Source organism: Lactuca serriola, chromosome 5, assembly GCF_051521515.1.
Source record: "Lactuca serriola cultivar US96UC23 chromosome 5, Lser_US96UC23_V15, whole genome shotgun sequence".
In the NCBI taxonomy this organism is placed as follows: domain Eukaryota; kingdom Viridiplantae; phylum Streptophyta; class Magnoliopsida; order Asterales; family Asteraceae; genus Lactuca; species Lactuca serriola.
In genome coordinates this window covers 240,424,386-240,439,834 of record NC_136412.1, presented here as the reverse complement: position 1 = coordinate 240,439,834, position 15,449 = coordinate 240,424,386, and the positions used below count along the sequence as shown (strand labels likewise).

Here is a 15,449-nt window from a genome sequence, read left to right as displayed (position 1 = left end):
ACCGGTTAAAAGAGACCGCAGGGGAGGCCAACACCCATATATGCTAGGCAATTATCGGTTGAAAGAGACCGAAAGGGAGGCCATCACCCAGATATGCGGCGTTATGTGATTATATGGTATGTGGTATGATGGGGAACTTAGTAAGCTTTGTGCTTACGGTTTTCCGTTTTTGTTTTTGGTCTTTCTTCTTCGAAGGGAAAGGAGCCGACACGGTAGCAGCGCATCACGCATACGATTTTCCGCACATGAGATTCTTGGGATTTGTACTCTGACATTATTTTCCTATGATATGTTTTGAGATAGTTGACTTATGGTTTCCATGATATGAGGTAACATTGATGGCATTTTCAGTAATCTATTTTATGAATCTTTAAATTAAAAATGAACATTTGATCTTGAATTTTTGGATGTTACAGATGTAGAATGTATAATTGATATTCAATGAATTAAACTCTATCATAACGAGATGTCAAGGTTGCATTCAGTTAAGTTTAATGATCATTGAATTCTCCGAGAGAAACTTTTTTTAAGTATACAATAATTTTTTCATTGAAATTTTATAGAGTTCAATGCATTGTATGAAAAAAATGGTAGAGTTTTATGAAAAAATTAATAATGATGTATCAATCTATTGAACTCTATAAGAGCATCCATAATGTGAGGTGGCAAGTCACGTTGTCCTTTATTAGATGAAATTTTACCATTATGAGTCTATGAGATGTCACATTGACATTCAAAGAATTTGAAGCTTAATGATGATTTGGGAAAAAGGAAAGTTTTATAATTCATAAATATATACTATAAATTAGTTTTTATAATGTTTTATTGAACTTTATAGAGTTCAATGAATTGTATAAAAAATCAATAGAATTGTATAAAATGTAGAAAAATGATGTGACAGTTTATTGAACTTTATAAAGTTCGATGCATTGTAGATGTCCTAATGTCCAACGTATTGTCGATACCCTAAAACCTAATTTAGTTAGACGGGTGGGAGCGGGCAACGCGCTTGCGCATTATTCTGACATGGCATCGGGATAATACCGGTATAACGCAATGAACACCACGCCAGCTAGCCGTTATTACGTGTTACGATACCAGACGTTATCGTGGCAACGAGAAGAAATGGAAGAATACACATCAATTTTTTTTGCAACCGTCATAAAATGGACCGGTGATGAACGGTCAAAATGTAAAAAAAAAAAGAAAAAAAAGAAAAAAAAAGAAAAATTTACTCACCATTTCTCACTTAAAATTTGTACATAACATTTCTCAGTTCACTTTTTAGACAAAAAATCATATGAATCAAAAATCCAACACTCCTCCTCCAAACACAAATACATCTCTGCCTCTCGGATTTGCACAATATGAGTTGTACGCGAATATCCAACACTCAAAACAACTTTTTCAATCCCGCCTCACCCCCACCACAATTCCATACAACCCTTCCACAAAACCTTTTCAACACATTTACTACAATGCAACAAAAAATCACACAACCACAACTCACACAAGAAACGGTACTAAGACGCAAGTGGGGGGGGGAGCCGAACAAGGCCAACAAAGAGAGAGCACGAAGGAAAGGGAAAACGATCGCGATGGAGCAATTGGAAGACGAACCTCCAACATGGTGGACTGTGGAGGAAGAATACACGTTGGCGGTGTCATGGTACGGGACATCAAAAAATCTAATGCCAGGAAACAATATGAGAAAAGTTGGTTTTTGGGAAGCTATGATCGGAAAATTTCAAAGAATTTTAAAGAAGGATGCAAATTATCGGATTCATGATATGTTGAGTAGCAAATGGACTCAAATAAACAAGAAGTGCACCAAGTTCAATTCCATCTACAACAAAATTTCCTCGCACAAGCAAAGTGGTGTGACTGATTTTGATGTTTATAGAGCGACGATGGACCAATATCATGTCGATACGGGTCACGTTTTCGAGCTTGAAAAGATTTGGGAGATTGTCAAGGAAGACCCAAAATAGAATAAAACAGACACATTTATGGAACAACAATCGAAGAGGTCTCATGGCTCGGGTTTGGTCGACGTTTCGGACGCAAGCACAAACATCGACCTCAATGCAGACACATATGAGATACCCGACGACTTGAACGACATCAAAGAGATCTCCCCGCCTTGACGATCGATATGTTGCGACAAAGTGAGGCGGGCTCAACGACATGTAGAGGAAGGCGAAAATAGACGTCAAGAGCAAGCGGAAATGAAACAAAAATTTAAGGATCACAACAAAATCGCACGTAAAAGATATGAGTTGCAACGAGAATATTTGGAGTTCCTTCGTCGTGAAGCCGCGGAAAATCTCATTGTGAAGGATTTGACAATTCTTCAAAGTATCGAGGAGAATATGCCGCCGAGACGAGTGGACGTGCTCCGAAAAATGAAGGCAAAGATCGAACATAAATATTTAGGCAAAGAATAATGTATCAGTTTTATATTTTTAAAATTATTAGGACTGTCGTATGTTTTTGGTTAATATTTTTTTTTTGTAATGTCGTTTTTATTTTTAAAATGGTATGTTTAATTAAGTATTTTAATTTAATTATGTTTTATTTAATTTATATGTTTTTAAAAAATATTATGACATAGATTAAAAAATAAAACAAATTAGAAAACTAGAGAGTAAAACATAAAAAAATAAAAAAAAAATAGAAAATGGTAGATGTTATCACATATTATTCGATGTTGTTCATTTCCACAACGAATGTTATAACACAAAAATTATGACTAGAATGATGTGACAGACATTTTGAGTATGATAACATATAATAACATGTTGTCCAACCCAATAGTCTTAACATAAACAATCTTAAAAAAGACATCATTCATAGAAGAATTTGAATATTAATATAAGGGGAAATTTTGATTTTAACATAAACAATCTTCAAAGAGACATCATCCATAGAAGAATTTGAATATCAAAGAGACATCATCCATAGTCTTAACATAAACAATTTTCAATGATGTAACATAAACAATCTTCAAAGAGACATCATCCATAGAAGAATTTGAATATCAATATACGGGGAAATTTTGATTTTGACGATAGCATTGTATTTATAAGATCTCAAACTATGAAATATCATTGTTAACTGTTTAAACTTTGAAATATATTCGGAACAAATGATATATTTATTATTTTAAGTAATTTATCCACTTCTTAAAAAAAATTCCTTCTACGCCATGATTGTTCACTTATTATACAGACTTTTTCTATGCATAGTTTATCCCCACATGCATCTAGTTGATGTAATATACTAATTACATTTACATGCATAATCTCTGAATTGTTAGTTGTTTAATGCCAATTACTTAAGGGTGGTTAAATCAGCCAATTAAGAAATATAAACTATCATTTAGTCAACTATGCTTTATTGACTTTCTCCTCCACCAATCCAATATATATTGCACTCTTCATCATCTCATTAATAACAAGGAGTTCTGGTAGATACATATAATTTAATTCAACCTTGTGACTGCATCAAATCCTGAGGATAGTGACTACCAACTCACAACAAAAAGAAACCTTTAAGAACAAATTTGATATCGTTCAGTTTCCATTTCCATATAGTGAACCAGGTTAGAATTATATTCGAGTAGTATATCTATTTGAGTCTATTAGTTTATATATGTTAATTACTACCCCTTTCTTGTGGATTAAGTTGATTGTTAAACATCTGATTATGTGCAGGGAGCTTTCATTCTGTCTCTCGGCTTTGTTACGATGGTATATTTATCTTCACGTTCTGCTCACAGATGGACATACGATGTGTTTGTGAGTTTCAGAGGGGAAGATATCCGTAAAACATTTGTGAATCATCTGTTCAGTGATTTCAGAAGGAAGGGGATTTATGCTTTTAGGGACGATGATCAGTTAAAGAGAGGAGAAGATATATCACCTGGACTCTATAAAGCCATTGAACAGTCAAGGTTCTTGATAGTTATATTCTCAAAAGACTATGCATCGTCAACATGGTGTCTGAGGGAGCTTGTTAAGATCCTCAAGTGTAAGGAGATGGACGATGAATATGAAGTTCGGGTGTTGTACTACGATGTGACACCTGAGGTGGTAGGGAATCAAAGGGGTAGCTACGAAGAAGCGTTCGTGAAACATGAGGGTTTTAATAGAGAAGAGGTCCATGAATGGAAGGAAGCTTTAACTTGGGCTGCTGACAACTTATCTGGATGGGATCTCCAAGTTTTGTCTAATGGGTAAATCCTCCATTCCTCCATGCTAACTTATTCTATATACACTATATAAATTCGGTAAGAATTTTTTTGGTAGGAAGGTATCAGCATATTAATTCATACTAATAATAAAACCATTAGGTCAAAACAGATATTTTAACATTTTAAAGATAATTTTTTTTTTCACTAAGTTATATTAATATTGAGCTTTTAACTCCTAATATACAATGTTTTAAAAACTGGTTTTTAGTTGAACCGATATGGTGATTGGTTTCCGGTTCGACCACTGGGTCAACCGGTTTTTATAGTTTTCATGTTTTATCTTATTTTCCTACACATATATACATATATAAACCATGAATTTGATGTTTATAAATTCAAACATTAAAAATACACATAAAAATAAATTGCAGATGAATCTAAATACATTAAAATAACACATAACCAAAAGTTTTAGTATTTTATATCGATCCATATACGTCAAAAAAAAAAAAAAAGTATAATACCGTAACGAAATATAGTTTAAATGAATACAACATATCAAAAAACTTTATAACATTTACAATATGTTTTTATTTAAAGAAAACTAAATGAAAAAATAATCACTAAAGTTTATTATGTAAATTGTTCTTTCTCATGTGTTTTTATTCGGTTTGACCGGTTTTTTCTAAAAACCGACCGGTTCAAAAATCAATGTAAAACGGTTGATAGTTGAACTGTTCTCTTCCCCGGTTCCCGGTCCAACCGGTTCAACCGGACGGTTCAAACCGGTCTTTAAAACATTGCTAAAATATATAGATTATAAAATTTTGTTAAAATTAATGGGATAAATTTACAAAAGAAAAGTTAAATTTTAAATACTATATTCAATTTTGAACTCACAATCAGGTATCTTTTAGAAATTATTTTTTTCGTATTTACACCGTAAGAATTTATATATATCGGAAGTTTTTGTTAGTATGATTGCGAACACATCTTGTTTGTTATGTTTGACCAATCATGTAAATGTAATACAATCTTTAAATTATTTCAAATCAACTTGTAATTACCCTTACATCAATTCTTTATATTTTTAACCAACATTTTATTATTTATGTAGCATCTCTAGTACATTTTATTTGTTTTTAGATTTTTATAGGATTTTTTTTGGGAATGACAATTTTATTTATGTCTTCGATGAGACTTAAAATTCTCAAATTCAAAGGAAAAGTAAAAGACAACACCTAATATCATTGGAGAAACAAATACAACTACTAAAATACTAAAATATGCAATGTAGCCATTACAACCTTAAACAAGTATATGATGACGCAAGCAAAAAAATAATTATATAATGACTTGACACAAACTAAACACTTATTTACGTAATATATTTTTTAACAATTTATTGAACCATGTAATCGAAACAAATTATACTAACATTTTAATCATGTTACATTGTTATATGTTTTGATTGTTTTCTATGAAATTTGGGTAAGCTTGATGCAATTTGATACGTGTTTTGGACCAAACCGAACTGTAAACGTATTTACGGTTATTCAAGTTGAAAAAACAAAATTTACGGGTTTTATAATGCGGTACGGTTTGTTTTTATTTTTTTATGGTTATTTCAGTATAGTTTGGTTATTAACTGCAAAATGAATTGGTGCAATTTTACTGTTAAAATGGTGTGATTTTTAATGTTAAAATGGTGCGATTTTTAATGTCCACATGTAGACTAAACAAGGCTTCATATAGCATTTGCCGAATGATGCGCATATACGAAGCTCTTTATAATAAATCATCCATCATTTGTACTTATTCTTTCATTGAGGATGTGGGACAAGTTAACCTAGATGCTAGACACCATTCTTCTTTCATTTTTTTTTCTTATCTAAATTACTTATGTTTTTTTAATTAATTACACAAACATATATACATCACCTAATTAAATAATTAAACAAAACCCTCCAATTTATTTCTTTTAATTGGTTTTATGCCTTTAATTGGTAAATGACACAAAAAACATTCTTTTTACACAAAAATTCGGTTTTGACACCGTGTTTTTTTTTTGTTTCAATTTTGACACTGTGTTTTTCAATTTGTTACAATTCTGACCATTTGACCGGTTAACCAGGTTGCATGCTGACGTGACTTGATGACGTGTCAGTTTTGATGACGTGTCATGCTGACATGATATGCTGACGTGTCAAAATTGATTTTTTTTCCACAAAAAACACTAAGTTTTCACTTTTTTCGATTTTGACACTAAGTTTAATTTTTTATTTTAATTTTGACACTATGTTTTTTTTGTTCCAATCGAACATCATTTATCAAATTTTGTTCAATTTTGTTTATTTTCCATTTGAAACCGTATAAATATATTTTTTTATTACATTTTAAACCGTATAAACATATTTTTTTCGTTTAAAAACCACATTTTTATTTAAATACAAAGTTTTTTTTCTTACATTCAAAGCATTAGGTATATCATGAGAATCAAACTAACCATAAACTTCTAATAAGATGTAAAAATTTGGTGGGTTGCAAACTTGATATCCGAGTTTTGATCGACTACACGTCTCCAAACCTCCAAACACATTTTAAAGTTGCATATTTAATATAAATTACAATTTTTATATAACTAATACATATTTATACATAAAAATATGGTTTGAGTGAAAAATGTATTTATACAAAACTATGGTTTTTAAATGGAAAAAAAAAAAAACATATTTATACGGTTTAAATGTATTAAAAAAATATTTATACGGTTTCAAATAGAAAATTGTCAACATTGAACAAAATTGGAAAAAATGATGTTCGATTTGGAACAAAAAAACATAGTATCAAAATTGAAAGAAAAAATTAAACTTAGTGTCAAAATCGAAAAAAAATGAAAACTTAGTCTTTTTTGTGAGAAAAAAAATTCAATTTTGACACGTCAGCATATCATGTCAGCATGCTACGTCATCGAAACCGACACGTCATCATGCCACGTCAGTATTCAACCTAGTTAACTGGTCAAGTGGTTAGAATTGTAACGAATTGGAAAATACAGTGTTAAAATTGACACAAAAAAAACACGGTGTCAAAATTGAATTTCTGTATAAAAAAAGTGTTTTTTGTGTCATTTACCCTTAATTGTAGTTATGCTTCAAGATAAAATATGTTATGGATTATTCATCAAAAGAATTTATACATTGATTTGTTTGAGATACTTATCATTTATAATAAATAAAATTTTGCTCACCCCTAGATGAAACAATATGAATCATTCATGAAAATACTTTCTTTGTTGCATTAATTAAGAAAACTAATATCCTTCCATAAACATTCGTTTAACATGTGTTTATTGTGTGTGATCAACTATATCTTCTTCTTAGCAAAATGCAATAAATAGCAATGCATTTTTATTTTATTTATTACTAAACCACCAGGTTTCAAAAATCAATATTAGAACAATCATATTTAAGAGTATCTAAAACTCGGTATTATGTACGTAATGTCAAACAATTAACATATCGTTATATTTCATAAATATTTTTTCATTATCCATTATTTTTTATAAGTTTATAAATGAATCCATATGCTTAATTGTATACTTATTTAACATATATTTTTTCATATGAAATCATAAGATAAAGAAAAAAAAGGCCTTATCTTCTTACTATAAAACATATTCATTGATCTTGTTTATAAGCTAAGAAATTAAACACATAATAAAAATTATTAAAATATATTTAATATTTATATTTTGTATAAATGTACTGATACATGTAATAGAACAATACATTAAAATAGTATTTAATTTCTATAATGATTATAATTTTAAGTAAAAAATGAAGTAAAAATTGACAGCTATTATAATAGAAAGAAAGGAACTGAAATATAAATGTAAGTTAAATGTAGGGTCCAACCTTTCGAGCCAAAGAAGTGGTCAATGCCGCATATGCAGTTATGCATGGACCAAAAGTGGTGAAAAAAAGAATATTGTGGTGAAAATGATATCATTATGAGAAATTAAATAATTGCCTTTACATTTTCTCTATGATTATATGGTATAAAGTTTCGATTATGAATATGCTCTAAAGTTTCCTAAACCATTCATGGCAAGAATCTTTCACATTACAAAAAATAATAAATTTTAAATTATGATGACTAAATTAGAAACGAAGTAATTAAAAGTAAGTTCCTATTCATTGCAATGTGTCTTTCGTTAACGTTTTAGATACAAACTTCCATAATAAAGTAATTGTAACTATTGTTGTTTCATGGTTTTGTATGTATATAGGCATGAGACAAAGTTTATAGAAACAATCTCAAACGAAATATTTCATAAACTAACAAGCACCGGCCCAATAGACGCCGGCGACAACCTAGTTGGACTATACACCCGGGCGGAGCAAATGGATCTCACGCGGTTTGTTAATAAGCCTAAATCAACCAAAATTCATATGATCGGAATATGCGGAATTGGTGGAATCGGAAAAACCACAGTCGCCAAAGCCATATATAACCTCCTTCATACACACTTCGAAGCATACAGTTTCTGTGAAGACGTTAAAGGTGTTGAAAAACGTCACGGTTTAGTCCATCTACAGGAAAAACTTCTCGCTAATCTTATGAGCCTAAGCGATCTCAAAATACGGAATGTAAGTCAAGGCATTGGGATGATGAAAAGAAGTATGTGGGCTAAAAGGGTGCTCATTGTGCTTGATGACGTGGATAGTCTTGACCAATTTGAAGCTCTAGTCGGCTCGCCTTCTTGGTTTAGTCCCGGAAGTATGATTATATTCACTGGTCGAGATCGACAGTTGCTTAATGCTCATGGAGTTGAGGAAATCTTTGAGGTTGATCTTCTTTGTGAAGATGAAGCTCTCGAGCTATTTAGTCTTTACGCTTTTCGAAATAAGCACCCTAAAGAAGAATTTATTGATCTTTCAAACGAAGTGGTTAAATATGTGAATGGACTCCCGCTTGCTCTTAAAATTCTGGGTAGTTTTCTATTTGGGAAAACGGTGGAAGAATGGGGAAGTCAACTAAAGAAACTCCGGCGATATCCTGATTCTCAAATACAACAAGTGCTAAGGATAAGTTATGATGGGCTTGATTTTGATCAGAGAAACATCTTTCTTGATATATCGTGTTTCTTCAAAGACGAGAAGAAAGATTATGTTATCAAAGTGTTGGGTGGTTGTGATTTGTTTCCGGTGACTAATATTAGAGTTCTTATTGATAAGTCATTGATATCGATTCGTGATGATAGATTGCAAATGCATGATTTGGTTCAAGAAATGGGTTGGCGAATTGTTGATGAAGAATCGGAGGAGCCTGGGAAGAGGAGTAGGTTGTGGTTTACGAAAGATGTACGTGATGTGTTAAACAAGGATAAAGTGAGTAAGCCATAAGGGTATTGATTCCTTTTTGAATTTTATGATTGAACATTTTTTTTTAAAATAATTAATGAATTTTCACTCTAACAATGTCCAGGGAACTGGAGCTGTTAAAGGTCTAGCCATGGATGTTTCAAGTTCAGAAGTTGATATTTATGGTAAAACCTTCACAAGATTGAATAATCTTCGATTGTTGAACCTTTATATTGGATCGTGGACTCGACTTCTAGACAACAATGGAAAAATACGTGAGACAAAGTTGGGGATAGAAACCAAGGTGCATGCAACTTCCGGAACGCTTGATTTTTTGTCTAGCGAACTTCGGTTGTTTTGTTGGCATGGGTACCCTTTCCACTATTTACCATCGTCGTTTTACCCCGAGAGCCTTGTTGTCCTTGATTTATCGTATAGTTACATCAAAGAAATTTGGACCGGATCGAAGGTATAACACTCAATCACAATTCTTGTATATGTGTGTATCTTCATGTCGTTTTGCATAGCATTAAAAACAAAAACCAAACCAACAACTTAAAAACGGGCTATTTAGAAAAAAAAAATTGATGGATAGATATTCTGCTTTTAAAAAACCCTAAATTATGTGGGCCGTTTGGTTACAGATCACTAGAATGGATAGCGTAACATAATGAGCAAGTAATGAATAGATGATCACATTCAATTGTCATGTTTAGTTCATTCCAAAGGGTGAAACATATTGTTTGTTTTAGATAAATAGGAAGCTAAATTGATCAAAAGAAAAAAAGTTAATTTATAATAATAAAATTTGATTGAATAAAGATATGCATGTGATCATAATTTATTTCGTTCAAAATAAAGGCCTTATGTTTTATGTAAAAATGAAAAATAGTTATTTATGATAGAAAAATTATAATAAAAAATAGTTACCATGAAAAAATATATCTATTTTAAAAAAAAAGTAAACAAAATTTTAATTTAAAGTATTAAGTTTTTTAAAAGGATTAATATTATTAAAAATTATATGAGTAAAAGTAATGTATATCATTTTATTCCCATAGGAATGAAAAAAAGCACCACTCTTCCGTAGAAGAAAAAACATCATAAATGGTTTTTGTGGTTTCTCCAAATCTGAAGTTTAATCATCGTGGTTTGAAAACGTCATAGATGGTAGGGGTGTCAATCAAGTGAATCCAAATTAATTTCAGTTTTCAAAACATGGATCTGAATAGTCCAAACTAAATTCAAATCCGATCCGATCCAATCCAATTACAATTCGGTTGGATCGGTTTTTATAATTCGGTTTTCAAAAATCAAAATATTTTAGTTGTGATTTGAAATTTATAAACAACTAATAAAAAGATATATTATAGTTAAATATTTTACAGATAGAAAACTTTTGAGAGAAAATGTGTATTAACGTTTTTTTTATCGGGTGAAACGTTTTGAATCGATTTGAAAAAATAAATTACAAAATTAATAAATAACTATAGGTATATATTATAAATAGATAAATAATATATGTTTATTCGGTTTTTTTGGACTATTCGGTTCTTATTTTATAAACCAATCCAAAATCCAAAATAATAATTCGGTTTTGTTGAAAACCAATCCAAAAATCCGAATATCCAAACCAAATAGTCCAATCCAAATTATCAAATTGGATAATTCGGTTTTATCCGAATAGTGAACAGCCCTAATAGATGGTCCCTGTGTTTTCAAAACTTTTGATGTTTGGTCTTTTTGCTAATTCCATTAGTTTTCCACCGTTAAATAAAGGGTATTTTTGTCATTTAACTATCTAGGGACCTTTTATGAGGTTTTCTTTTCTTTTATTTTTTAAATTAAATTTATTATCCAAGGTCTCTCTTCTTTCTCTCTCTCTCTCTCTCTCTCTCTCTCTCTCTCTCTCTCTCTCTCTCTCTCTCTCTCTCTCTCTCGGAAGCCTTAAATGGAAAAACCACCATAAATTAACACCTTACACCATCACCACTCTTCCATAAATTTCACTACTGAGCACCCACCAACTATCGAGCCTACAGATGGTACTCTCCACCCCATTAAACCTGCAGAAAGTTAAGTTCAGAAGGAAGCCATTATTGTTCGTTTGTTTTTCTGATACGCACCAGAAAAGTGAGGGGTGGGGGTGACAGCACACATGTGAAAGAGAAAGAGCTAAGGGTTTTTGGTCGTTTTTTCAACTACAGGGAAACATTGGATCGTCACCACCATTAATCCATGAAGACCATCTACACCATTGTTAAATTTATGAACCCTAAATCACAATTCATCACCCTCCATATTTCATCTTCTAATATGAATTCAAGCTGTGGGTTTCATCAGGTGGATTCCTTGAAATAAAATATGAAATTGTGTGTCTTTGTGTGTTTTCATTTCTAAAATCAATTTGGGTGTGTTTTCCTTTACTGAAATCGACAAAATCAGGCATTAATGGTGTATTTACATCATATCTAAAAGATTTAGATGTCGATTTTGGACCAACGACCGATGATATCATCTCTACCTCCTCTTCTTCTTCCTCTTGACTACTGTGTTCTTCCGATTCAGATTCTGGTAGGCTATAGAAATTAGAAAGACAAGTCATCATTGTTACCAACACTTCTTTCCTCATCTGTTTCGTTTTCTAAAGGCCGCTCACGACTTCTTCATAAAAAACTATGGAGTTTTGACATGAACTTGATGGACTAGTCTGAAAAAACGAGAGTTGTTCGTCATCACCGATTATATCTGCAATTACAGAAATTTCTTCGATGGAGAGTTCGAGTTCTTGAAAGAGGAATAAAGATGTTTTAATTCATTCCTGGAGGTGTTAATTTAATGATTCAAATCACCGATCTTAAAGATATGCCAAAAAGAGAGCTTTGTGTTGCTTCAAATCACATCCTCTATGTGTATGTGCGATGTGTTATAATTTTTCGGAGAGTTATAAGAGATAGAAGAGGAAACACAAAGAAGATGAAGTAAAAGTGTACAGGTGGGTATACAGTATGTGTGTGTGTGGAGAGAGAGAGAGAGAGAGAGAGAGAGAGAGAGAGAGAGAGAGAAAGCCCTCTTATTTAAGATAATGGCGATGGTGAAGGGTATGTGGTGGTTTGGTAGGGGGGAAGTTATCGGAGGAGGTGGAAACCGAAAACGCCAATGGTGGGAGGTTTAGCTCACCAACAGTGAATCGATGGATGATTAGATTAGGAAACAAGGATCGATGAAGGTGAATGGTTAGAGAGAGAGAGAGAGAGAGAGAGAGAGAGAGAGAGAGAGATTAAAAGGTCTTTGGATAGTTAAATCATAAAAATACATTTCATTTAACGGTGGAAAACTAACGGAGTTAGCAAAAAGGATGAAAGCACAGGGACCATCTATGACGTTTTTAAACCACGAAAATTAAACTTCAGATTTAGGAAAACCATAGGGACCATTTATGATGTTTTTTCTCCATAGAATAAAAATCAACGCAAAAGAACTTTAATCATATTCCATGAGAAATCATTCATTCCTTTATATAACGGCAACGAAACATGAATTCTTTTGTTCCCGGTAAATCATTCATGGCATTCACTGTTCAATTGTTGCATAAAGAACGCTACATAAGTTTCTTAGCGGATTAATGCTCTAAGATCTTTCCAATTTTGGTTGCGCTATTTTTGTTAGATATATTTTTCTTAAAGTTATTTTTGCCATCAAACATTTTCTTCCATATTTGATTCATTTTAATTTTTAAAGTATAACGGATCCATATATTCTTCTAAATTCATTGCATTGAAAAACAGAAAAATCAAGAAAGTGAAAAATATATGGTTGAATGCAAAAACCAAATACCCAAACAAAATCGATTTTCTAAGGCTAGAAACTAATTCCATTATATGTTGTAATTTGTTTGGTTTGGTTTTGTTTCATACATAGGGCTTTAAAAGGTTGACATCGATGAAACTTGCTCATTGTCGTAACCTGATAAAGACACCCGATTTCACTGAAACCCCGAATCTTGAAGAGCTAATCCTCGACGGTTGTAAAAGTTTGAAAGAAGTTCATCCATCCGTTGGAACACTCTGGAGTCTCATTATCTTAAATTTAAAAAGATGCATAAACCTCGAAACTCCTCCAAACTGCACCGGATTGAAATCCCTTCAAATCCTCAATCTCTCCGGATGCAAGAAATTGAATCAGTTCCCCCAAGATCTTGACACAATGAAAGATTTAATCGAGCTTCATGCGGATGGAACTTCAATCCACCAACTCCCTTCTTCAGTATCGATCCTTTGGAACCTTCAAGTACTTTCACTAGGCCAACGAGAAGACATGATCAAAACACGATCACTGGGTTCGATCTTTTGGCCTTTAAGTAAGATGCATCATCCACCGAATGCAGCAGTAGTTCCTTCTTTATCGGGTTTAAAGATGTTAAGAAATATTGATGTTAGCCATTGCAAAGTAACGGATGGAAGCCTTGGTGGAATTGATGGCTTATCGATGCTTAAAATGTTGAATCTGAGTGGGAATGATTTTAAAAGTTTGCCGAATTTGGGGAAACTTTTAAGACTTGAAACGCTTGGATTGGTTGGTTGTACAAAGCTTGAAGCATTGCCGGAACTTCCACCAAATATTGAAGTGATCGAGGCACAGGATTGCATATCGTTGAAGGAACTGCCGAAGAAGTCGACTCTGTATGAAAGTAGCTTTCAATGCTTTGACTTCACTAACTGTGCTAAAGTCATCGAGAATCAATCCATCGAAAGCCTGATTACCATGTTGCTGCCACAGGTTTGTCCATTTTCCCAAAATTTCTAAATAATTCTATCACATGACACTCATTAAATCCTTTGAAATCGATAATGCATTTGCAATCTTATATGTTGTAGGGACGCATTGATCCTTACAAGATCCTAAGTGTTTACCTTCCAGGAAGTAGAATACCTGGGTGGTTTACGCATCAAACAATGGGAGATTGCATAACAATAGAATTACCTCAAAATTGGTGTTATGAAAACTTCAAGGGAATAGCATTTTGTCTGGTTTTTACTCCAAAAATCCAAAACCGTCGGAAGAGTTACTACAATTCAATCGGGTATCGATACAGAAACTTCGATGGTACTCCGATCGGAATGCTGTCTCCTATTCCCGATTCTGTATTTCAATACGAAAGCATAGGAATCAAGTCGGACCAGATGTTGTTGAGCTATGACCCATCGAAACCAGATTGGAAAAAAGCAAAGAATTCCATTTCGGTTTCTTTTGAAGTCTATGGTCCAGATTGTGTGGTGAAGAAGTGTGGTGCGAGACTGGTGTGTGAGGAAGACGAACGAGTACAAGAAGAAGGTAGCGGTTCACGAATGATTCAATGGCTGCTTCCATCTTCTCGTGTGGAAGACGAGCTTCTGGTATTACAGGGAGCTGACTCTTGATTTCTTGAATGTGCCATGGCCCATGGGCCTAGTCAGCCCAACATTCGGCCGGGAAATCTGTTTTTTGTCTTTTCTGTTCTATTTAGTTTTGAACTAATAATGTTTAATTGTTTATAACGAATTTTGCTCCATCCTCTTTATTAAATTTAACTTCAATTATATATACTACTAGGCGAATGTACGCGCGTTGCGCAGAAACACCTATATAGTTGAAAACTTTATAAATATATGTTTTTTTTAAAATAACAATAATGTTGTTGTTAAATTTGATATAATAATTCGTATACTAAATTGATATAATTTATTGATTATTTTAAATTATATGATAATATATATACATCCATTATAACTGCATAATCTCAACCGTTTGAATAATTTCTACTCGCGAGTTAGTCATGAATAAAATTAAATATAATATATGGTTTAATGTTATTTATTGTTGTTATTATTGTTAATTAGTTTTTTAAA

General features: G+C 32.3%; 2 protein-coding genes across 2 annotated transcripts; both read left to right on the top strand.

Moving 5' to 3' along the window:
- Nucleotides 1–1,598: 1,598 nt before the first annotated feature.
- On the top strand, nucleotides 1,599–1,991 carry LOC145050303 (glutathione S-transferase T3-like). Its single transcript, XM_078998577.1, has one exon. The coding sequence runs from the start codon at nucleotides 1,599–1,601 to the stop codon at nucleotides 1,989–1,991; it is 393 nt and encodes a 130-aa protein (XP_078854703.1).
- Nucleotides 1,992–3,472: 1,481 nt separating this feature from the next.
- On the top strand, nucleotides 3,473–15,225 carry LOC145053824 (disease resistance protein RPV1-like). Its single transcript, XM_079001931.1, has 6 exons — nucleotides 3,473–3,604; nucleotides 3,717–4,237; nucleotides 8,487–9,588; nucleotides 9,686–10,030; nucleotides 13,483–14,340; nucleotides 14,439–15,225. Exons 2-6 carry the CDS (start codon nucleotides 3,750–3,752, stop codon nucleotides 14,979–14,981), a joined length of 3,336 nt encoding a protein of 1,111 aa, XP_078858057.1. The 5' UTR covers nucleotides 3,473–3,604; nucleotides 3,717–3,749; the 3' UTR covers nucleotides 14,982–15,225.
- Nucleotides 15,226–15,449: the final 224 nt, after the last annotated feature.